This window comes from Bos indicus, chromosome 2, assembly GCF_029378745.1.
Source record: "Bos indicus isolate NIAB-ARS_2022 breed Sahiwal x Tharparkar chromosome 2, NIAB-ARS_B.indTharparkar_mat_pri_1.0, whole genome shotgun sequence".
Taxonomy (NCBI): Eukaryota; Metazoa; Chordata; class Mammalia; order Artiodactyla; family Bovidae; genus Bos; species Bos indicus.
Window position 1 is genome coordinate 125,714,105 of NC_091761.1, and position 25,312 is coordinate 125,739,416.

Genomic DNA, 25,312 nt, shown 5'->3' on the forward strand with positions numbered 1-25,312 from the left:
CCAAATGGATTTGTTGTTCTGCAAACAAGCTCTTCAGTCAGTCCCCCACCCCCACGCCTTTGTTCACACGTTTCATCTCTCTGGGAATGTCCTTCCCCCACAGTCCCCTCCCCCTTCCCTCTCCTGTCTAAGCCTGCCCACACTGAAAGCAGACACTACGTCTTCCCGGTGCTCCCTGATCCCCAGCTACAGTGACCCGACTTTTCCTCTGCCCATGGCACTTCACCTGACCCTGCAAAGACTCACTGCTTCCTGCCTCTTCGGTGATGGACCATGCCCACCTCTTTACCCTCTGTCCAGAGGCTGTGCGCGCCAGAGCACAGGCACTCGGAGGGACAGAACTTTGTGTCTCTAGGTCCCAGTGCGCAGTAGGGACTCAAAGAAGACGTTAAGGGTACTGTGGACTGGGAAATCATCAGCCCCTCTCAGCAAAAATGCAGGACAGCGCTCTCAGCCTAGAGCCTGCATGAAGACCACTGCATTCTACCTACCTGCTGGAAGAGGGGCAAAACACCTCAGGAGGGCCCCCCAACTGTCATCTCCTGGGGTTGGCTGCCATCTGAGTCCTTGTTCAACTCCTGATGTCTGAGCTAAGGCCTGTAGGGGCAGCATCTTCCCAAACCCCCATCCACCAGCCTGCTGACTTGGGTGGGTTTCTTAAGCTTCCCTCTCTGGCCTGCCGAGTTGCAGCCAGACGATGGCACACCAGCTGGCCTGTCTGTCTGGGCAGAGCCGACGGATGCCAGACGGAGCAGAAATGGCTGTGGGCCCAGCTTTATCCATCTCCCATCCTGGCCCTGGCTGGGGGATGGGGTCTGCCTGCCTGCTTGCCTGCTGGTGCTGCAGGCGGAAGGGCTGGGGGCCCTGGTGGTCTTCAAAGGTAAAGGGTTCTTCAGGATATGGACCTGCTCCCTTACCACTGGCCACTACCACACAACAAGACCCACAGCCAGCTTCAGATGTCTAGGATCCTACTTGTGCTTGGTCCAAAGGGTCCAAGAGGATAGGACAGCAAACCCCAAGGTCAAGGCACTGCACAATCACTTCAAACAGATAGCAACTGAATTCACCAGGGCCTCATTTCCATCTAGCAAGATTCTACTGCCCCTTTAAGAGTCCGATTCAAGGCCCAATTCTCCAAGGACTGGGATTAACCACTCTCCCAATTCCTACTTCCAGCAACCACAGCACTAACATGCTGAAGCTACTTGTGAACATGTTCCACTTAACTGTGAGCTTTCCTGGTGTTTGAGGCTTCCTGACCAACAGGTCAGGCACCTGCCCACCACCAACCAGGAACTGGTGAGAGGCCTGGGCCTAACACGCCCTGAGGGCCGGCAGGATGCCACTGCTACTGCCCCTGGATGCCTCAGCAACTTGGTTCCATCAGGCCCACTCACCACTTGCGCTTCATGTAGGCAGCAGCTCGGTTCCCGTAGAGCATGGCGTTGTGAGGGGCCCTCTGCACGGCCTTGCTGTAAAGCTGAATGGCCTGGGTCCACTGCTGGCAAGCAAAAGCCTCATTGGCTTGCTGTTTCACCCGCTCCAGATACGGGGGCAGCTCTACCTGGGGGCTACGGGGGAAGCAGAGTGTCAGGCCAACCAAGGAAGGTCAGAGCAGCCCCTCAGGACATCTGTGGCCCTGCCTGGAGGCCTCTCTGGTTTTCTTGGTCCCTGAGATCTGCATTGTCTTCTGAAAGAGGACACCACTCCCACCCTTGGCCTGGGTAACTGTGGCAGGTCAATGGCCACAATTCCAGATGCTTTGAGCCAGTGAAAAAAACAGAGAGGCAGAAATGAAGTTGTCCTAGACAGGTTTAAAGGAATTCTTCATCAAACTAGGCAGGAAAGTAGCTGACACCTCCGGCCTCTATGCTGAGCTGAACTTTGTCACCGTCCAAGTCCCGCCCATGGATCTCTCTATAGAGAGGTTTCTCTCAAGGGCTAGAGGACCTGGGCACCTCTATATCGAAAGCTGAGCTCAGGGCCTGGCAGTGAAAGAGGCGTGAAGATGAATGCAGAAAACACAATGGGGGAGGCCTGTCTGTGCGGGACCCTTTAGGAGGGAGCCCAGGGCTAAAAGCAGCTAGCCCCTGGGTCTTGACCCCAACTACTGGCACCAAGAGACCAGAGCTTCAGCTGGAGCACGACTGGAGTCCCACCAGGCGGAGGTGGCATGGGGACCACTGCCACATTCCAGAAGCCTCTGTGCCCCAAGTCAGGCTGGCCTTACCTGACATGCCCCCTAGTCTCTGGCAGCCGGAAGCCATTGCTGTGAAGGTGCAGGCCATTGGACACGCCGTTGGACACACCGTTGGTGGACATCTTGCCATTCTGAACTTCTGGCGGGGGGTGGTTAGAAAGGAACAGCAACAACTTAGGAGGCAGTCCTCACTTCTCCTCAGCAGCCCTCCAGCTTCCATCCGGGGATCTGACGGCTCCACGGCAGGGCTATCCCTCCCAGGGTAGATCCACTCCCAGAAAGCAAGTTCTGACAGGCAGATCCGCAAGCACATAAAGAAAGCCTATGCGCCCTCTGCTGGCTGGAGAGGGACATAACTTCAACTTGGCATTATCTGGCTGTGGGGATGCCTAAAAGTCGGGGGGTGAGGAGGTGCCTAAATCAACTGCAGGCCCAGGAAGAATCACTGAGGAGACTGGTCTAGGACGGCAGGGGAGGGCACAACTACTTCAGGTCCTCAAGAGCCAAGCCATGGGAAGAACCTGCTTTTTCCGAAAGAAGTGAAAAGGGCTGTGAGGCAAACCTGTTTTTACAGAGCTCTCTGAACTGGGGTTCCCTTCCTTCTTACTGTACAGTGCTATTTCAGAGAATCTTCTCCTTCCGGAGGATCACAGCCACAGTGCAAAGTAAGGCGCAGGCTGCCCGGCAGAGGCAGCACACACTCACGATCCCAGCAGAGATGCCCCGAAGGAGCTGGGCAGGGAGAACTTACCCCCTGAGGAGTGGCATTTTCTAGGCAAGAGGAAGGTGTACGGCCGCTGCTTGTAAGTCAGGTCAAACAAATAGACCTAGAGCGCAGGGGTCAAGAGAAGATGGACACTGTGAGGCAAGAACGTGGCCGGGCCAGGAGCGAGGCCTGGGCGGCTGTCAGGAATGCAGCTGAGTGTTGAGCAGGGAACCACCGAGTGACCCAGGATGGGGTGCTTCATGGAGCAAACCTCAGGCAGGAAAATCCTCCCAGGGCCTGGCCCTAGGGGTGGACGGCTTGAAATACTGTCATTCCTTAGAATCACATACGTATTAGGTCAACAAGGGCCTCAGTGATCTTGTGTTATAAATGGGAAAGCTGAAACCTCAGAGAAGAGAAGCAATTTGCCCAAAGTAACATTGCTAGTTACCTCCCTCAGTAAATATTACCTACTATCACTTAACATGTATTGAATCCTTACTTTGCTCCTCTGTTAAGTGTTTTATATGACTTTTCTCATTTCATTTTAGAAATGAGTACCACAAAATGAGTACCATCTTTAGTACCACAAAAAGGTACTATTATCAGCCACCTTTCCAGAAGAAGAAATGTCGGCTCAGAGTTTAATTAATTTATCCAGGGCCATAAAAGTAGCAAGTGGCACAGCCAGCACCTAAAACCAAGTCTATTTGGCTCCGAACCACTCTGCTAGACTGTCTCTCCCACTTATCCTTACACTACCTTTAAGCCAGGGGACGGCTCAGCAATCTGAATCCAGAGGCCTCTTCTGAACTCGGGGGCTCACCCAGTCTCCACATCCCATTTCTCCTGTATCACACCTTGCCTTTAAATGTCATCAATGGTTTGTTTCACTTGCCATGTCTCTCCCGTCAGCCTAGCATGGATCATATTTTGCACCTGTCTCCCTCATGTTTATGATAATGCTACTCCCAGAGTAAGTACTCAGTGAGTGTTTGCAGAGTAAATTAATTTATGCAAGGCTTATTAAACAACCTGACTGAGAACAACAGAAGGTTTAGCAACCGGCCATTATCAAAGAACACTTCCCAAAACTGGCCCTGAACTGCACCCTGGCTGCAAGCTCTGAGCCTCAGGATTTCCTCCTAGGAAAGCAGCAGATGAGGAAACCAAGGCTCAGGAAAATGAAGAGAGGTGTTCAAAGTTACAGCACACAGCTCATGAATAAAAGGCCAGGGACTAAAGACAGGTCTGTCAGTTCTGAAGCTTACACTCAAGACCAGGGTACTTCTCTGGGAATTCCAACAGTGCCGGGGCATTTCCGTATTTCACGGTAACGTCATTTCCAGTGAGGCTTCTTGTCTGCCTCATGGTAGGGGATGTGGTGGACCCAGCCCTGGCTGCCGGATGTGAGGGCGGGGGGCAGGGGGAGGGGCCACCTCGGGGGGCCAGCCATACCTGCTCTCCCCCCATGTTGACTAGCAGCTCTGTGCCGTTGGGGCTGAAGGCGACATAGGTGGCGACCAGCACCCTCAGACGGTTGTTGTAGTCAGGCAGCTTCACTGGCAGGTGACCTGCAGCGAGCAGAGTTACCCAGGTGGGAGGCTTCCAGTCCCTCCAAAAAGGGGCAAGGAGTTGTGAGAAGTCAGCCTTACCAGTGACCAATCATCTTCCTCAGAAAAGCAGCTCTAAGAGTTGAGCCCTTACTGTATGAACTGGGCCAACGTTAAACACTGTCTCACTGAGTCATCATAATCCCATTTTACAGAAGAGAAACTAAGATTCCTCCAGAGTAAGAAATTTGCCAAAGGTCACGTAAGAGCTGGTGGGTGGTAACCAGGATTAAACCCGGGTCTGTCTGACTCTCAGCACTGCTTCCCTGCACTGCTCTGGAGACAATCAGCACCCCGCCAAGAGTTTAGGGCCAGAGTTGGGGTGAGCCCTACCTGCTACGTAATACTGGGCTGCGCCATCCGGGAGGGGCTTCTGCCGGTCACAGAAGGTGTGCACGCCTGCTGAAGGGCTCTGCTTCATGCTTTTTCTGGTGGCAAGGCAAACGAAATAGGTTATAATACCGATCAGGACTCCTGGCTGGACCACACTTCCTCGGGAAAAAGCCATTTGTGTCAGGAAGAGGTACCTTTCTTCCTTACCTGAGCACCCCCAAAAGTCAACCAACTAGAGAGCTGTGGGCACATCCATCACAGTGGCCCTGCCTACCCGTCTTTGGTTCATGGCCTCCCTGTTACTCCCATTTTATAGATGAGGAAGCTAAAGCTCGTGGCCTACTCTAAGTCATGTAGTGTGTGAAGAGCAACAACAGTCGCCCAAATCCACAAACGAAAGCAACGCAGGCCAGAAGTCCACACACCTGTCCCAGGAGTCCACTGAAAACCAGACTGGCGGGCCGCGCAGGTCTGGGACTTCTGTGGAGGTTCTGAGTATACTTTTTTTTTTTTAAAAGAATAAAGTAAAATTGTATGTACAAATAAAGGCGTTTACACGTGTAAGATGGTAACTACGTACACTACGTGTGTACAGAAGACATTACACACAGGGATTTCTTTCAGGTAATGGAGTAAAAGTAATTTCTTTAATACACTTCTCATAAAAACAAACACGGATTGAATTATTTAAAAAAAAAATCACAGAATGAAAAAAAAACCACCTCAAAGAGAAGAGGGCCTGGCAACGAGGGTCAGGGTATCAGGCTCCCAGGGACTTGTCGTGTGCTCCTACCTGTGGTTGTGGATCATGCGGATGTCGTAGAGCCTCACAAAGGGCCCGCTGGCCCCCACGGCCAGGCAGTTGTTGTCCTGGGGGTTGACGGTCAGGCACTTGGCCTCCACCAGCTGGCCACAGTACTCTGTCAGGTCGATCAGCACCTCCGAGTGTTTGCTGTTCTCCCGAAGGTCATACTGGCTGTGGGAGAGGACACGGCGGGTTGGGGGTTGCGTCCATGGGCACAGGGCAGGGGAGAAGCCGAGGCCTGGAGCGCAAGCGAACTGGGAGGGGTTCTGGATCTGTGTGTAAGTAAGAACGTCAAAAACCACTCCCATATCTTGAGTGCCCTGTGTGCCAAGCACCTGTAGCAGGCTTCTCATACATTCTTTTTATTCTAACAGAACTCCCTAAGGCAGATACTACTGAACCCTTTTATTCTTTTAACAGATATCAATATTATTGCCACTAAGTACCATTATTACTGAGTATTAACAGTTCATGAGACATTGCTTGGTGTCCAGTATTGTTCCCAAGTGTTACACAGGTATTATCTAATTAAATTCTCACACTATCCCTAGGTACCACTAGAAGTTCAAAGAAGTTCAATAACTTGCCTGGATGACACCGCAGTTAAGTGCAGTGCTGGGAAGACTGTTTTAACCACTCTGCTCTGCTCCTTGATTCTAATTCTTAATTCTATTCTTAACCTAGTTTATTGTAGGAAACAAAAGAAGTACAGAGGTGACAGAAGGAGAATCTGGAGATCATCTACGAGCTTCCCAGAAACGCCTACTCCCAGAACAAGCCCGAGTCCCATCCAGATGGTAAAGGGAAAGTGAAAGCCGCTCAGTTGTGTCCAACTCTGTGTGACTCCAAGGACTGTAGCCTACCAGGCTCCTCTGTCCATGGAATTCTCCAGGCCAGAATAATGGGGTGGGGAGCTGTTCCCTTCTCCAGGGGATCTTCCTAAAGCAGGGATCGAACCCGGGTCTCCCGCATTGCAGACAGATTCTTCACCATCTGAACCAATGGTAAAGGTGAGGCCAAAACGCCCACCCAGCACAAGCACACTTCTACCGGGACCTGTTTTGCTTCTAGGACGCAGGCACATCCAGAAAACGGCAGGGGCATCACCCCTGAGCTTACCCACCTCCACCTAAACATCTGCCATAATCTCTTTGTCGTTCGCTTATCTTTCTCAGCCATCCTCACCAGACTGCTCTTCCTGAAATGCTGGTTTTGTTACAGATGAGGAAACTGAGGTCTGAGGGTGAAGTGACTTGCCTGGACACGAGTGACAGAGGTAGGACTTGACTTGGTCCGAGTCCTTGTTCCTCCATGACTCAGATACCCCTCGTCCTCTGTGAAAAGGGAGAGGGCACCAAGTCCCGTGGGACCTCAGGGAGGCAGTTAAAGCAGATTGTGGGGATAGGGGGAAAGTTCTCAGGGTATATTTGAAGAAAGGAGTTAGAGAAAGGCAATGAGGCCATGTTAAGAAAAAGGGAAGCAGAGGCAGAGGTGTGATGATGCAGGTCAGCGGAAAGGGGGAGAGGCCACTTAACCATTTCTGGCTGCGATCCCCTCCCAAGAATATGCCCACTGGCCGACTGTTCAAGGCAAACGGATCATGTGCCTCTGTGTGGGGGCACTGTGCTGGGCTCTAGGGACACAACCAAGGGCAGGACAGGCGAAAGTGTTGACAGTTTACTACTCAGTGAGGGGCACAGACAAAAGGGTGAGCCAGCAAATAATAACTCCAGGTGGTGATCAGAGCTATAGAGGATACAGTGAGAGCACAGAGACAAAACACAGTGGTGGAAGGCCTGTGGCAGAGGGTGGCCAGGGAAGGTGCTTCCCAGGACGTGACTCTTTGGCAGTCTCCTTAGGGTGAGAAGAGCTGAGAGAGAGCTGGGGCTGAGAAAACTAGGCAGAGGGGGCAGCAGGGGCAAAAGCCTGAGGAAGCAGACTGTGTGTGCAAGGCGGCGAGAAAGCCAGTGGGCTTGTGTAGCTCAGGAGAGGGCAAGAAGTGAGGAAGGAGAAGAATAGAATCAGCAAGTGTTCCCACTGTATCTGTTCCCTGATAACTGTGCTGGGCAGGCCAATGAGGCTGGACCTCCGTTGGAGGGAAGGAGCCAGGTCTGTGGAAGGAAGCAGGAGGGCAGATGGGAGGGGGGAACCCACATGCAGCGGGAGCAGGGGAGGCCCAGGCCCCACGCCCCGCCTTAGGGCCTCACCGGATAAGCCCATCCTCAGCAGCGCTCCAGAACGTGTTGGGCCACATGGGTGCCGTGGCGATGCGTTTCACCCGGTTTGTGTGGTCTCCAAACATGTGGATCGTCTCCTTCACTGTCAGGTCGTGGACGTGCACCTTGGAGTCAGCTGCCCCTGTGATCAAGATGCGGTCCCCAGCGTGAGGCAGGAACTGCTTGGGAGAGATTGAAGAAGAGGTTGGCAGGTGGTAGGGGTGGGCCCCGGAAGGAGACTAGCCTGCATCTTAGCATCTTTCCCCCCTCTCCATAGCAGATAAGAAAAGGAGCCCATCCAGGCCAGTCCACCAAGAGAACTTTGGATCTTGAGCATCAGCCTGTAGGCCTATCAGTCAAAATCAGGGTGTACACCTTTATTTTCCAGAGTGGTCCTGACCCACGCCAAGCTGGACTATCTAAGGAACTCTCTTCTTCTGATTCTTCCCCAGGCCAAGAGCTGAATGGATGATAATCACAGTTGTTACCATTTATTAAGTATTTACCATGTGCTAGACATTGAGTACGTGATTTATCTTATTAATATAAAAATCTCATTAAAATTGAGGTTTGGCACTAGCATTCAGCAGGACTGGGTTCAAATTCAAGTCTGTCTGACTCCTAGATGCTTCATGATGACTATTTAATAACCTGGGGGTTAAGTAATAAATTAGTCTTAAAACACAAGTCCCTCAGTGTTTTAAGAGAGTGAGTGTTTTAAATTGGTTCAAATATTTCTGGAGAACAATCTGGCAACAGGTAACATATAAAAACTATTTCTATCTTTTGACCCAAAGCTACCACTTCTGGGAAGTAATTCTAAAAGAAAAACGGGACCCATGCAAAGATGCTCCAAGTAGCACTCCTTATAAGGGCAGTGCTGGAAATGGCTCAGAAGTCAGACCTTGGGGAAAGGCTGAGCATCAGAAGGCTCAGCTCTATGTGGCCATCATTCAGAAGGACAACCATCATTCCAATGAAGCTGAGAACAGAACGGTCCAGATCACATATGGCAAGGACAAAACAGCCACAAACATAATTTTGATTAATACTAAAATTTTGTCTAAAAATACTAAAGTCCCACCTGGCTTGAGCTAAAAATTCACTCTTTCCACATCCACTTCTCTAATAGCTCACGAGCATAAGGGCTAGATGAAAGATGGAATTTGATCATTTTTAGGGACAACTAGGGATCTTTAATCCTGTCTGGAAACAACATATACCCTACTCCCAACAGAAACAAGAGCCCTTGGGAAGAGCTTGCAGCTGCTGCCCTACTCGTCCTACATTATAGATGCCACTAGGGGGAGCTCGTGGGTTAAATACATCTGTGGTTTATCACCAGAAGGGAGAGAAACCCTTTTATAGTAGAAGAGGAGGCTGAGGGTCTTGCCCAAGGTCTTAGTATTAGGGAATATCAAGGCCACTGTCCAATTCTGGTCTCTGAACTCGACATTTTGTGTTCTATGATGCCAAAATGATGGCTTAGGTCCCTTCTCCTGATCTGACCCCACAGATTTAAACTAGGCCTAACACTTTTCAGGGGACGAAAGCAGTTTCTGGTCATCATGCAGGAGGTGAATCAGCATTTTCCTGCCATTAAAAATCACAGAATTAATCTAGGCTTGGTCCTTGGAACAGTAGATGAGAGTCAGAGCTGGGAAAGAAGTTCTGATTAAGGAAATGAGTTGGTTTTGAGCTCTTGAATCTGTCTTCCTCTTCAGGCTTCTTGTAATTGGTCTTGATATTAATCAGGAAAAGATTTCTTGGATGAGTGAGGCTTTCCAAAGGACAGCCTCACTCTCACATACACCATTATAGAATTTCAGGGCTGGAAACATCCTTAAAGGTCATTTCCTTTAAGTTCCCCGTGAGGAATACCTCAGTGCTGGGACACTGATTACATCCTCAGAAGGCCCATTTTGCCTTTTTCAAATACCTCTAAGCATCAGACAGTTCTTTCCTTCATCAGGCCTCCATCTGCTTCTGAAAACTCATAGTCACTAATTCGAGGTCTGTTCTCTGGGACCAAAAGGGACAAGCGTCACGTTACTTCCACATAACAGGCCTCCCGAGGTCTGAAGGGGCCTCACCAGTGGCTCAGACAGTAACGAATCTGCCCGCAAGGTGGAAGACCTGGCTTTGATCCCTAGGTCGGGAAGATCCCCTGGAGACAGGAATGGCTACCCATTCCAGTATCCTTGTTTGGAGAATCCCATGGACAGAAGGGGCTGGTGGACTATACTGTTCACGGGGTTGCAAAGAGTTGGACACTTTCACTTTCAGAGGTCTGAAGGCATTTGTAAGTCCCCTCCCTCCCCTCTCCTCAACCCCCCTCCACCAACAGACAGCAGACTCATTTCCTACAATCACCTGGGCCAGGTGCTTTTTTTAATCAACAATCTCCTTAAACTGTAACATCAACCCTGTGGATTGCTACTTCCCTTTTTAGTTTATTTATTCATGAATCTGAGGGATTGTCCTTAGCTACTTCCTTTTTATAGATGGGTAAACAGGCTCAGAGAGGTCAGGTGATTTGCCCAGCTCACACAGCTTCCAAGAGGCAGATGAGGGAGTCAAATACGGGTCTGCCTGCTATGCTATCAAAGTTCGTACTCAGAACCATACCTTATATCATCACCACTCACATGCGTATACATTCATTTGGAGCTGACCTCTTGGCTCTGAGAGAGGAATTAGCGCATGGAAAAGAGACAGAGAGTTTTAGAAATCACCAGCAGATGCTCAGATCACAAAGAGGTCTGTGACCCCCAGGGTAGGTGGGAGACACACACGCAAACACGACCACACCCGGAGCCCAGTCACACCGTCCGTCTGCTCCGCGGCTCGTCCTGCTCACCTTGACAGAAAAGATGTTTGCAGTGTGTCCTGTGTGCATGGAAAGCAGCTTCTTGTGGTGCAGCGGGTCCCACACAATCGTGTGCTGGTCGTCAGAACCAGAGGCCAGCAAGCTGTAAGCGGAGAGAGGAACAGTTGTGACCTCTCCTCTCCTCAAGTTCCTCTAGCCCATGTTTCCCAGGTGAAAGGACTTAGGCCACACACAACTTTAAGAACAACAGTACGTGTCACAGAATATAAGGTTATCTTGTAAACAGTGACTGAGTCTCATATTTTGTTCTGAGGATTTCTCATTGTTCCTTAAATGCATTAGCTTATCAAAAAAACAGAGTTTGGAAGGTCATCCAACCTTCCATCTATCTGGGATTCATTATTTAACTGTGTGCTGCTGATGAATGAAACTTAAGGACACAGCAGAGAGCAGAGGACCCAACTCCTCTTCTGGGTCCACTCTTTTCCTTCGATCTACAAAGAGGAAGGAAAATCCCCGCCTCCCAACCTCCCCACACCCTCCTCCAGCACCCATAGGTGCCGGATTTCATACTTACTCTCCTTTCTCGTTCCACTCCAGGCAGTTGACACATCCTGAGTGACCCTGGGGGACAAGAAGAGAGCCAGTTAGAAGTTCTCCTGGAGAACTCAATGTCAAGAAGTAGAAGTGAACAGATAAAATAGCCTTTCCATCATCAGGGTTTTCTAGGTGTGAGTGAGTGACCAGGACTGAATCAAACCACCATGCAGTTCACAATATATAATACACTTTCATATGCATAATTCCACTTGATATTGAACCCCTCTGAGCCACAAAGGGAAGATTTTATTGACTTTATTTTGCAGAAAAGTAAACCAAAATTCAGGTAATAGTGGAAATGTATCCAAACAAATTTCTGCTCCTACCACCAGAGGGGTATCTATTAACAGTCGCTTCAAGGGACAGCCCCTCAGCCACAGAAAATCTGGACAGAGGAGCCCAACTGACCGAAATGCAGCTAGTTGCCAGAAGCCTGATCTTTCACTCATAGGGCACGTGTTTACCCAGCACGCACTGCATGCCAGGTACTGTTCAGATGCTGGGGGCATAACAAAGTCCCTGGTCTCCTGGAGCTTACTTCAGGTACGTGTAAAGTGAGGTAAATCAAGCACAGGGATGTGAACTGAGAAACATGGAGAAGTGAGGCACTTACTGACGAAGGCTGAAGTTGAAAGCATGCACAGAGAGAAGTCATGGCAAAGCCAGAATTACGAGGAAACAGAAACCATGAAAAGCAGAAGGTATGCAGTGGCAGAAACAAGTCTTACACTGGAGAAGAGGAGAACAAGCCACTTCCATTCCTACATTCTGTTCTTTCTTTCCCTCATTCCTAATGGAATCTTGATTTTCATTTCATTATCTGTCCAGCCCAAAATAAGACCATGTATTTCAGGAAGTGTAAGTTCATTGTCCTTTCCACAATGGTGGGTTCAGGAACTTAGATCTAAGCCAAATTGGACATGGCATTCACCCAGACATAGGGACCGGCTCAGAAATGAGCCTGTAACCCCAACTGGATGCAAGGGGGCCAGGAGGTGAGAGCGTGTAAAAAAGAAGTTTTCTCATTTTCAGAGAAGAACCTACAAAAGGGACACCTTTCTTCCTGTGGATGCTGGGTGTCCTGATGTGACTCCTAGGACTGTGACCACGAGGGTAGCCAGCCTGACAGTGAAATAAACATGGAGAGAAAAGCCCAGCCAAAGGAATCACAGAAAGATGGAGCCAGAATGACCAGAGTAACCCACCCTGATGCCTACCCGACTCCTGGGCTCCAGTCAGGAGCCAGTCTGCTCGTTGCTTTAAGGTCACTTGAGCTGGGCTGTTGCTTGTGGCTCAGAGCATCCTGATCAACTCACTCTTCAGGTCTCAGTTCGTGGGCACTTCCCTCAAGCAGCTGTTCCTATCCCGTAAACCTGGGAAGGAGGGACACCCTTCCTGTGGGCTCCTATTGTCAAGCTGTATCACGGCTCTGTGTTGACACGGCTGTCTGTTCCACCACACTGAGTGGGGAAGGCAGCCCCTGTGACCACGCTCACTGTATTCCCGAGGCCAGGAACAGTGCCTGGCACGTATCTGCTGCACAGTGAACAAGTGGGTCCGGTGGGCCTCGTGGGAAGACTTGAGAGAATGAACAAACCCCTGACTCTCTCGTCAGCAGAGGCTTCTCCTCTGCTTTTTCCTTCCCTCTCACCCACTGTCCTATAAAAATGCTCATGTGGGTTGAACCTCATGTCTTCATAGGTTCTGCACTTCAATACATTATTGACACATTCACTCTGTTTAACTTGCCAGACCACTGGCTCACCTGCGGCCTCTCACTTTCCCATGGCACCGGGTTGAAATCCATACATGATTCTGGTCACTCTTCCTGAATCAGATTCATTTCTTTCCTCACCCCTCTCATTTTCCCTCCAAGCTTTAAATTACTTGCGCCCAGGGGTCACATCTTTAGCGTGCAATTTCCCAGAGTGCTGAGGGCTTTTAATGTTCATCACTTACCAAGGGCTTACAAAGAGCTAGGTGTAGTACCGTGTACCAGTGGTGGGCAGAATAACGGCCCCCTTACAAATGTCCATGTCCTGGTCTTCTGGAACCCATGAACACATTATGGTAGATGGCAAAGGGACTCTGCAGATGTGACTTAAGGCTAAAATCCTTGAGGTAGGGAGATTATCTTTATCCAGGGGAGCCCAATACAATCACAGGAGTCCTTAAAATCAGAGAACCTCTCCTGGCTGCAGAGAGTAGAGAGATGTAAGTGTGAAATGGACTTGACCGACGACTGCCAGTTCTGAAGATGGAAGGTTTCTTCTAGCCAAGAAATGCTAGAAACTGGAAAGTGCAAGAAAACGGATTCTGTTCTCCAGCCTCCAGAAGGAACAAAGCCCTGTCAAGACATTAGGCCTGTGAGAGCCAGGTCAGACTTCCGACCTACAGAACTAGAAGATGATCCATTTGTGCTGTTTTAAGCCACTAAGTTTATGGTGATTTGTTACGGCAGCCACAGGAATTTTACAGCATTCCACATCCATTATCTTGTTTAAGAAACAGGTATCATTACTTATTTCACGGATAAGAAAAACTTCCCTGGAGGTCCAGTGGTTAAGATTCTGTACTTCCAACACAGGGGGTATGGGTTTGATCCCTGTTCAGGGAGCTAAGAATCTGCACGCTGAGCAGTGTGACCGAAAAAAATCAAAACAAAAAGAAACAACTCCCCCCCTCCAAAAAAAAAAACCCCAAGAAAACCCAATACTCAGAGAGCTTAGGTAAACTGCTGCGATTCTGTAATTTATATGTATTTATTGTATGTCAGGAAGATATAGTCTTGATATAGTCTGTCTGGCACAGAAGTCCTAAAAACCCTTGGAATTTTCTAAGTAATAAAAGTAATAAAGATGTCGTGATATCCATAACAAACCTCTTTCAACTAACACCTGAGTTTATGTTAATGATGAGATTTTTGGGAAGCACCTAAGGGTGCAGGCTGGTTACCAAGAGAACCAAACATATGATTGGAGGGTTGGAACTTTCATTCCAACCTGACCACCAGGGAGGGGAGAGGGGCTGGCGGCTGAACTGATCACCAATGGACGATGATTTAATCAACCAGCCAAGGTAATGGGATACACAAAAGGACAGGGTTCAGAGAGCTTCTGTGTTGGTACACATGGAGATTTGGGGAGAGTGGCATGCTAGGAGAGGACATGGAAGCTATGCAGCCCATCCCATGTACCTTGCCCTCTTTTATCTGGTTGTTTTCTAAATTATATTGTTTTATAATAAACCAGTAATCTAGTAAGTAAAATGTTTCTCTGAGTTCTGTGAGTCACTTTAGCAAATTAATTGAAACCAAGGAAAAGGGGTTTGGAACTTCTGAAATGTTAGTCGCTCAGTCGTGTCTGACTCTCTGTGACCCTGTGGACTGCCAGGTTCCTCTGTCCACGGAATTCTCTAGGCAAGAATACTGGAGTGGATTGCCATTTCCTTCTCCAAGGGATCTTCCTGACTTAGGGATCGAACCCAGGCCTCCTGCACTGCAGTCAGACTCGTTACTGTCTGAGCCACCAGGGAAGCCCCTTGGAACTCCTAATCTACAATTAGTCGAAAGCACAGGGGACAGCCTGGATTTGCAACTGGTGTCTGAAGTAGCTGCTGGGGCTGAAGGGCAGCAGGGTTGTTCACAGGACTAAGCTTTTGACTTCTTGGTGGTCTAGTGGTTAAGGACTGAGCTCTTAACCCGAGGGATTTGACACTATCTCCAGGTAGACAGTATCAGGATTGAGTTAAATTGTAGGGAACCAGCTGGTATTGGAGAGTTGCTTGGTGGTATAAACCAAACCAACACATACCCACACGTTGGACATGGCTAATGTAGCACAGCTAGAAGTGGTATCAGGAAGCACTTTTTTTTTTTTTTTAATCAGGAAGCATTTTAACTCAAGGGCTCGGGCTCTTAAGCACTGTCTGAAAAGTGCATGAATGCTTCCAGAATTATTATATTTGTCCTCAAATCAGTAGTGCATCCAAAGTACAGAAGACAGGCCACAGAAGACAAACATGTTACTTATGACTCATTTTTACACAGTAAAAAACAGCTCAGAGACAGGTAAGTTGGAGAAAGTGTAGAGAGAAAGTCCAAATCAGATTCTACAAAAATACAAAGTAACTATTGACAAAAGGCATTAATAAAGGGCTCTATAAGTTAGACTATGTGTTTGGGAAGCTAATTTATATAAGGCATGGGGTGTTTAAGAGGATTTGTTTTGGCCTTGATAAATAAGCCTGGCTTAGATGAGGTACGTGATCTAGAATTAAGTTGAAGAATACAACGGAAGAAAATATGCCTATGGCATATCAGAATTAAACAGTGGGTAAAAAAGAAGGGAGAAAACCTCAAACTTTAAAGAAAGAGAGGAGTCGTTGTTTACAGATGGCTCCGAGAGAGGAACAGACCTCTGTGTGGCTGGCTCCCTGGAACCCTGGACACGTACCTGCTTATGGTGAGCCTTGCATACCAGGAATAAGGAAGAAACAAACTGCCCAGAGAACGAACCTGCAACAGAAGTCCTAGATCTCGCTCAGCTTCCAAATTCCAACCTCTTACTTCCTGCTTAACTTGATTAAAGATTGCTTATAATGACTATTTATTATAAATTCCTATAATTGCTAGGCAGCATAGTATACAGGAGGAAAAGGAGGCAAGGAGAAGCATTTTATCACTGACGCTGCTTCGACCTGCAGGTGCATAATGATGGTAAAAAGCAGACCGACACTTAGGTGGCCTTCTTTTTTTTTTTTTTTGGTGGTTTTCTTACTGCTTTTAAATTCTTTGCGGACCACACACCCCCTTACAAGCCTGCACTACTGCCCCTAGCTTGGTATGCTGCTGCTGGGTAGAATACTAGATAGTAATATACATGACCTTATTGTCATTCCCTTTTAACAGGTAAGACTAAGTCTCAGAGATATTAAATAAGTCACTCAGACTGTAAACACCAGTTTACAGGAACCCAGGTCCATATGACTCCAAATATTTCTCTGTGCTGGATTACCTCAAATGCCACCCTTATTCCCACCCGTATTAAAAAGAGATCTCACTGCTACTATCACCTTAGAAAACTGTCAGTTTGATATAAAGTCAAATTTACCTCTACTGTATAACCCAGCAATTCCATTCCTTAGGTATTTACTCAAGGGAAATGAAGACATTTGTCCACCTAAAGACTGGTATAAGAATATCCTTCAGTTCAGTTCAGTTCAGTCCAGTCGCCCAGTCGTGTCCAACTCTTTGCAACCCCATGGACTGCAGCACACCAGGCCTCCCTGTCCATCACCAACTCCCGGAGTTTACTCAAACTCATGTCCATTGAATTGGTGATGCCATCCAACCATCTCATACTCTGTCATCCCCTTCTCCTCCTGCCTTCAATCTTTCCCAGCATCAGGGTCTTTTCCAATGGGTCAGTTCTTTGCATCAGGTGGCCAAAGTTTTGGAGTTTGCTTCAACATTAGTCCTTCCAGTGAACACTCAGGACTGATCTCCTTTAGGATGGAATGGTTGGATCCCCTTGCAGTCCAAGGGACTCTCAAGAGTCTTCTCCAACACCACACTTCAAAAGCATCGTTCTTAGGCCCTCAGCTTTCTTTATAGTTTCATAGCATTCAGTTCAGTTCAGTTCAGTCTCTCAGTCGTGTCCAACTCTTTGCGACCCCATGAATCGCAGCACGCCAGGCCTCCCTGTCCATCACCATCTCCCGGAGTTCACTCAAACTCACGCCCATCGAGTCAGTGATGCCATCCAGCTATCTCATCCTCTGTCATCCCCTTCTCTACCTGCCCCCTAGATGCTTTAATTTTCAAAGTCCCACATGAGAAATAACCCAAATGATCATCAACAGAAGAGATACACAAAATGTAGTGTATTCAAACAGTGTAATCCTACTCAGAAATAAAAAGAAACTACCATAGATACATGAAACCACGTGGATGAAACTCAAAACACATGATGCTAAGCAAAAGAAGCCAAACAGAAAAACACGCATACTGTATAATTCCAGTTTCAGAAAGTGTATGAACAGGCAAAACTAACCTATGGGGAGAAATAGAAAACAAACAAACTAATCTATGGAGACAGAAGCCAAAAAGTGGTTCCTCTGAGAGAGGAGTGTTGACTGGAAAGGGCACCATGGGAACTTCTAAGGTGATGGAAGTATTTTCTGTCTTGTCATGAGTAGTAGTTACTTGTCAAAACTCATCCAACCTGAGACCCATGTACTTTATTTTTATGCAAATCATACTTCAATAAAGAGAGGGAAGAAAAAAGGTAATCACAATAATAGTGATAGTAGTAGCTAATATATAGTAAGTGCTATCTCACCATCCTCTAGGGACAACATTATGCCCTTCACTTAATGCTGAGTTAAACTCTACAACTGCCTCATGATGGAAATACCACTACTATTCTCATTTTTTTTAATGAGAAAAAGGTTAATATCCATATTGCATAAACAGTATAGTAAGAATGTGAATCCTTGTCTGACAGACTCCACTGCTTGGCTCTTAACCATGGTGTCATACTGCCTTTTTAAATTCTGGGGTATCTCCCTCAAAACTGAAATGTCTGCTATGTGCCTGTAAGTGCTAAGCTTTCATGTATACGAATTCATTTAAACTTCACAATACATGTTGTTTATTAGCCTTAATGTATTAAGATTACACAGTCACAATATAACAGAATGCAATGAGTCCTGAAGGCAAATAAAACGCAGTTATCCAAACACATGAAAAGATGCTCAACATCACTCATTATCAGAGAAATGCAAATCAAAACCACTATGAGGTACCATTTCACGCCAGTCAGAATGGCTGCGATCCAAAAGTCTACAAGTAATAAATGCTGGAGAGGATGTGGAGAAAAGGGAACCCTCTTACACTGTTGGTGGGAATGCAAACTAGTACAGCCACTATGGAGAACAGTGTGGAGATTCCTTAAAAAACTGGAAATAGCACTGCCTTATGATCCAGCAATCCCACTGCTGGGCATACACACTGAGGAAACCAGAATTCAAAGAGACACATGTACCCCAATGTTCATCGCAGCACTGTTTATAATAGCCAGGACATGGAAGCAACCTAGATGTCCATCAGCAGATGAATGGATAAGAAAGCTGTGGTACATATACACAATGGAGTATTACTCAGCCATTAAAAAGAATACATTTGAATCAGTTCTAATGAGGTGGATGAAACTGGAGCCTATAATACAGAGTGAAGTAAGCCAGAAAGAAAAACACCAATACAGTATACTAACGCATATATATAGAATTTAGAAAGATGGTAACAATAACCCTATATACGAGACAGCAAAAGAGACACTGATGTATAGAACAGTCTTTTGGACTCTGTGGGAGAGGGAGAGGGTGAGATGATTTGGGAGAATGGCATTGAAATATGTATAATATCATATATGAAACGAGTCGCCAGTCCAGGTTCGATGCACAATACTGGATGCTTGGGGCTGGTGCACTGGGATGACCCAGAGGGATGGTATGGGGAGGGAGGAGGGAGGAGGGTTCAGGATGGGAAACACGTGTATGCCTGTGGCGGATTCATTTCGATATATGGCAGAACCAATACAATATTGTAAAGTTAAAAAAAAAAACAACTCAGTTATCCTAAAGGCAGAATGATGTGAGTAAACAAACATCTTTGTAAAATCCTCTGTTGCTTCTTTAACTGAGTTCAATGCTTTCTCAAATTTTAGTGTGACTGAAAATTGCCTACTAGAGTAGTAAGAGAAACAAGAGTGACCAAAACCCATCATACCACGTGTCAGGCCCTGCCCTAACTGCTTCACATAATTACTCTTCAAAGTTCATTAAACTGTTCATAAAGGACAGTAAATGTGTTTCTGGGTTCACAAGCTGTGTTTCCTTGAGGAAGTCCTATAACTTCTCTGTGTGTCAGGTTTTATATCTCTAAAAAAAATGGTGATAATATACATAACCTCATAGAATTGTTGTGGGGCACAAATCAGTATTTGTAAAACACTGTGATAGCTGAGTAGCAAAATTGGAAATCAAGTCCAAATATGTTCTCTCCCCTGCACCAGGATAATTTAAGACTTACAGTACAGCCTAATGTGAACTATGATTACTGGGGAAGGAAAAATCCTCCTAGAAGTTATTAAAAGGAACAATTTAAAACATATTTCTAAAAAAATAAGGTAATATATATTTCAACTGCTATATGTTTAAGCAAAAATCTAAGTATGAATATAGTGGGGTGAGTCAACAACCATATGAGAAACTTTTTCCTTATGCTGACCTATATCTGCTGTCTATCCCAGCAAATTCACTTTATTTGATTGATGGACTGATTTTATTTTTATTTCTTATAAAATAGGCACTCTTACATGTGCAAAAGCTATGGTGGTAAATAAGATAAAGAACTCCAGTGATGAGGGAGACCAAAAAAAAAAAAGCACAGGAATCAGTAAAATGAGCTCTGCTGCTGCTAAGTCGCTTCAGTCATGTCCGACTCTGTGCAACCCCATAGACAGCAGCCCACCAGGCTCTGCCGTCCCTGGGATTCTCCAGGCAAGAACACTGGAGTGGGTTGCCATTTCCTTCTCCATTTCGTGAAAGTGAAAAGTGAAAGTGAAGACGCTCAGTCGCAACTCACTGGTAGCGACCCCATGGAATGCAGCCTACCAGGCTCCTCCATCCATGGGATTTTCTAGGCAAGAGTACTGGAGTGGCTTGCCATTGCCTTCTCCGAAAATGAGCTCAGACAGTGATAAGTGCTATGTAGAAAATAAAACATGGTGGGACTTAGCTAGGGGTGCAATGGATAGGAATCCACCTGCCAACAAAGGGGACACGAGTTCAATCCCAGGTCCAGGAAGATTCCTCATGCCACAGAGCAACTAAGCCCATGTGCCACAGCTATTGAGCCTGTGGGTCACAGCTACTGAGGCTGCAAACTCTCGGGTCTGAGAGCCACAACTACTGAGCCTATGTGCTGCAATTACTGAAGCCCACGTGCCCTAGAACTATATGCCACACCTACTGAGCCCACGTACTGCGACTACTGAAGCCTGTGGGCCTACAGTCTGTGCTCTGCAACATGAGAAGCCACAGCAATAAGAAGCCCAGGCACCACAAAGAGTTAGCTCCCATTTGCTGCAACTAGAGAAAGCTCCTGCACAGCAATGAAGATCTAGTGCAAACATTCGGGGAGCTGCCCATGAGAACAGGGTCCTTTATCTAAAGGACACAGCTCTGGGAGCTGCCTCAGTCCTTGAGGGTTTGCTTGCAAACATAGCTCTCTGTCCCGCCACCCCAGAGATTAGGCAATTATTTACTGCAGACACCTGGAGTTCTGGACAAACTTCTCACACACAGGGAAATGTTATCTGGTGTAAGAAATAATAACAGGGTGCCATTCCCATGCTCTCAAGATTTTTTGTGACTTTTCGTAAGATGTATAGGTCAGCCAGGAAAAATGTTAACTGTCTTGTTTTTCTCTTGCTCTCCTGTATAAATATAAGATGCTGAATAAAGTCGTGGTCAGACCACTTCCCTTTGTGGAGACGTGTCTGATCCTCTCGACCCCATCTTTGCTGTAGTATTCTTTCTCAGCCGTGTCGTGCACGTTCTTGGGACGTGATTGACTTTGCCAGCTGGCTCCGGCAGGTGGCGCCCGAACAGGGACTCGAGAATTGGAGTGCGACGACGGCTGCTGCCCGTCAGGATTGAGGTTAAGTAACGAGGAATGCCTAATTATTGAAGGGGCAGGGAGTGTTATTGTTGAGAGTAATAAATCATGGGACAAGGCAATAGCAGCCAGTTATTTGTACATATGTTGAAAACTATGTTAAAAGGCAGGGGAATTCATGTAAATAAGTTACAGTTAGAGAAGGTTTTACTTTTTGTAGAAGAAGTTCGTCCTTGGTTCCCAGAGGAAGGAACAGTTAGTCTGGAAACTTGGAAGAAAGTAGGAAAACAATTGCAGACATATTATTCCTTACATGGTCCCAATCGTGTCCCTGTGGATGCTTTTTCTTTGTGGACTCTCATAAGAGACTGTCTGGATCCTGAACATGAGGGACGTAAGATTCAAAAGGCCCTCCGGGATTCCACAGAACCCGAAGTTGCAGAGCCTTCCGCCCCTCCGCCTGAGCCGCTTTATGCCGTGCCTGAGGGAACATCTTGTAAGGCTGGAAGGAATGATGATGTGTTAAGCTCTGATGAACAGGAAGAGTTAAATGAACAAGCGGCTCAGTACCATAGAGAGGATATGCCCTGGGAGGTTTTCAGATAAACATATTATTCCTAATCAAGTTAATTTCTCTTATCATGGAGTGTTTGATCGTTTACCTATTTGTCTGTCTAGATATTTTAATTCAACAGGATGTCTTTTTGTTGGGGAGTCAGGATAGGCTGATTATGACAATGGTTGGAGCCTATATATTCCTGGAGTAACGAAAGAATCTGGAATTCCTCAATGTCCTAATGGAACTGGTCCTTTAGATATCCCTTTCTGTGACCCTGAAGCAAGGAGAAGAGCCACTGCTGCACCATGGAAACTGTGTCGAGATGGAACTGCTACGGTTTATAACATATTTGGGACAAATGAGTCATTGTGGGACTGGTCTCCAGACTCGGCCAGAAACTCCGGAGCACAAGATAATAGAAAGTTTGCATCCCGTATTTGGAACTTGGGCGGCTCTAAAGTGTTCCAAACAGAAATCTGGAAACTAGCTGCCACCCTTGGATGTGAGGGTTTCTACCTTCAGGTGGGATCAAAAGTGAGACACGGTTATTTATGGAATCTCACCATGAGATACCCTCGTGCATGTGTGCCTCACCCTTATGCTTTGCTAGTAGGATCTGTAAATATACAACCTGGGTTACGAAATTATAATGTAACTTGTAACAACTGTACCTTAACTAACTGCGTCAGGGGAATTACTAATCAAACTAGGGTTCTAGTCTTAAGACAGCCTGCTTTTGTTATGATTCCTGTAAAGATTAATGGGTCTTGGTATGATGAAAAAGGACTTGAGCTTTGGAGAGAAGTAGAGGGTGCTTTAATGCGTTATCGCAGGGGAATAGGGTTAATAATTCTGGGATTTGTAGCTTTGGTAACCCTTATTGCCTCCTTGATTACTGCAGCCCTGTCCCTGGCACAATCAGTGCAAACTGCAACTTCTGTTAATAATCTGGCACAAAATGTATCCGTTACCCTGGGGACTCAAGAAGATATTGACAAAAAGCTAGAGGATCGATTGAATGCCCTTTATGATGTTGTAAAATTTTTAGGCAAAGAGGTTCAAGGTATAAAGTTGAGATTACGGGTATAATGTCATGCCGATTTTCGATGGATCTGTGTTACCCCCAAAAAATATAATGGTAGTATAACTGCTTGGGATAAGGTGAAAGCTCATTTAGAAGGTATTTGGCATAATGAAAATATTTCCTTAGATTTACTGTATCTACATCAGGAAACAATGAACATTGAAAATGCGCCCAGACTTGATTTGGATGTTGCAAAAAGAGCTGAGTCTTTTGTTAAAGAACTTTTTTGACATGTACCTACCATCAATAGTATTTGGTACTTGGGAGCAGCCATAGGAGGACTATTCTTAATAATTTTAACTGTTTTATTTCTTGCACCTTGTTTAATTAAAAAACTGATTGATGATCTATAGATGATAAAGGCTTCTATCTATGGAAATTGCGGTTAAAGGAACATAAGCGTGCACCTATATAAAAAGAAAGGAGGAGATGCAGGGAGCTGCCCGTGAGAACGGGGTCCTTTATCTAAAGGACACAGCTCTGGGAGCTGCCTCAGTCCTTGAGGGTTTGCTTGCAAACATAGCTCTCTGTCCCGCCACCCCAGAGATTAGGCGATTATTTACTGCAGACACCTGGAGTTCTGGACAAACTTCTCACACACAGGGAAATGTTATCTTGTGTAAGAAATAATAACAGGGTGCCATTCCCATGCTCTCAAGATTTTTTGTGACTTTTCGTAAGATGTATAGGTCAGCCAGGAAAAATGTTAACTGTCTTGTTTTTCTCTTGCTCTCCTGTATAAATATAAGATGCTGAATAAAGTCGTGGTCAGACCGCTTCCCTTTGTGGAGACGTGTCTGATCCTCTCAACCCCATCTTTGCTGTAGTATTCTTTTGCTGTAGTATTCTTTCTCAGCCGTGTCGTGCACGTTCTCGGGACCTGATTGACTTTGCCGGCTGGCTCCGGCACAAACAGAAAATTAATTAAAGACAAGAAAACATGGTGATGGGTTATACTTTAGATACACTGGCCAGGGAAACCCTATAGATAAGTTTGAGAAGAAATTTGAATGCTGAGAAGGAAAAGCATGCCAGGCATAGAAAAGAACAAGTACAAAGGTAAGAAGAGGCTTGGCATGCTATAGATATAGAATTAAGGCCAGTGGCTAGAATACAGGGATAAAAGGGACAGAGTAAGGCAAGCTAAGTTTCGGAGGTGAGCAGAGGCAAGATCGTACTCTTGCCTGGAGAATCCCAGGGACAGAGGAGCCTGTTGGGCTGCCGTCTACGGGGTCGCACAGAGTCGGACATGACTGACGTGACTTAGCAGCAGTAGCAGCTGATTTCCAACAAGAGTGCCAAGACAATTCAAATGAGAGAAAGAGTAGTCTTTTCAACAGATGATGCTGTAATAACTGAATGCCACTGCTGCTTAGTCACTTCAGTTGTGTCCAACTCTGTGTGACCCTATGGACAGCAGCCCACCAGGCTCCTCTCTCCATGGGCTTCTCTTGGCAAGAGTACCAAAGTGATTTGCCGTGCCCTCCTCCAGGGGATCTTCCCAACCCAGGGATCGAATCCAAGTCTCTTATGTCTACCTGCTGTGGCAGGTGGGTTCTTTACCAATAGCGCCACCTGAGAAGCCCAATAACTGAATGGTGGTAGTGGTTTAGTCGCTAAGTTGTGTCCGACTCCTGCAATCCTGTGGACTGTAGCCCGCCAGGCTCCTCTGTCCATGGGATCCCCCAGGCAAGAATACTGGAGTGGGTTGCCATTTCCTTCTCCAGGAGATCTTCCTGACCCAGGAATCGAACCCAGGTCTCCTGCGTTGTTGGCAGATTCTTTACCAACTGATCTATGAGGGAAGCCCATATACATAACTGAATATGTATATGCAAAAGAATGAAACTGGGCCTCAACATGACACCATATATAAAAATTAACCCAAAATGGATAAAAGACATACACAGAAGACTTAAAACTATAAAACTTTTGGAAGAAAACACAAGTGTATATATCTTTGTGATCTTGTATTAGGAAATGGCTTCTTAAATGTGACATCAAAAGTGTCACATTTATTATGAAAAAATAAAGAAAATAACTTGGACTTCAAGAAAATTAAAAGTTTTGTGAGTCAAAAGTGCTCTCAAGAAAGTGAAAAAATCCACAGAATGAGAGGAAAATTTTCAAATCACATAATCTGATGAAAGTTTATTATCCAGGACATACAAAGAATTCTTATGCCTCAACAATAAATAACAGTTTAAAAATGGTCAAAGTACAAATAGATGGAGAAATATACCGTGTTCATGGATCGGAAGAATATAACAAAAATAAGTATACTACCCAAAGCCATCTATAAATTCAATGCAATCCCTATCAAACTTCCAACGGTATTTTTCAGAGAACTAAAACAAATAATTTCACAATTTGTATGGAAATACAAAAAACCTTGAATAGCCAAAGCAATCTTGAGAAAGAAGAATGGAACTGGAGGAATCAACCTGCCTGACTTCAGATTATACTACAAAGCTACAGTCATCAAGACAGTATGGTACTGGCACAAAGACAGAAATATAGATCAATGGAACAAAATAGAAAGCCCAGAGATAAATTCACGCACCTACGGAGACCTTATTTTTGACAAAGGAGGCAAGAATATACAATGGAGAAAAGACAATCTCTTTAACAAGTGATGCTGGGAAAACTGGTCAACCACTTGTAAAAGAATGAAACTAGAA

General features: G+C 46.2%; 1 protein-coding gene across 5 annotated transcripts in view; it reads right to left on the minus strand.

The window, feature by feature from the left end:
* Positions 1–25,312, minus strand: part of WDTC1 (WD and tetratricopeptide repeats 1) — a 67,571-nt gene that overhangs the window by 8,819 nt on the left and 33,440 nt on the right. For 2 of the 5 annotated variants that reach the window (XM_070775732.1, XM_070775740.1), the window contains exons 4-12: positions 11,284–11,330; positions 10,737–10,848; positions 7,868–8,058; positions 5,649–5,831; positions 4,856–4,950; positions 4,368–4,483; positions 2,955–3,030; positions 2,234–2,342; positions 1,401–1,574 (exon numbers count right to left, since the gene is read on the minus strand). In XM_070775732.1, coding sequence (XP_070631833.1) covers positions 1,401–1,574; positions 2,234–2,342; positions 2,955–3,030; positions 4,368–4,483; positions 4,856–4,950; positions 5,649–5,831; positions 7,868–8,058; positions 10,737–10,848; positions 11,284–11,330 — 1,103 coding nt within the window. The remainder of the gene's footprint in view (positions 1–1,400; positions 1,575–2,233; positions 2,343–2,954; positions 3,031–4,367; positions 4,484–4,855; positions 4,951–5,648; positions 5,832–7,867; positions 8,059–10,736; positions 10,849–11,283; positions 11,331–25,312) is intronic. The other 3 variants (XM_070775742.1, XM_070775744.1, XM_019980378.2) reach the window with 3 other exon arrangements.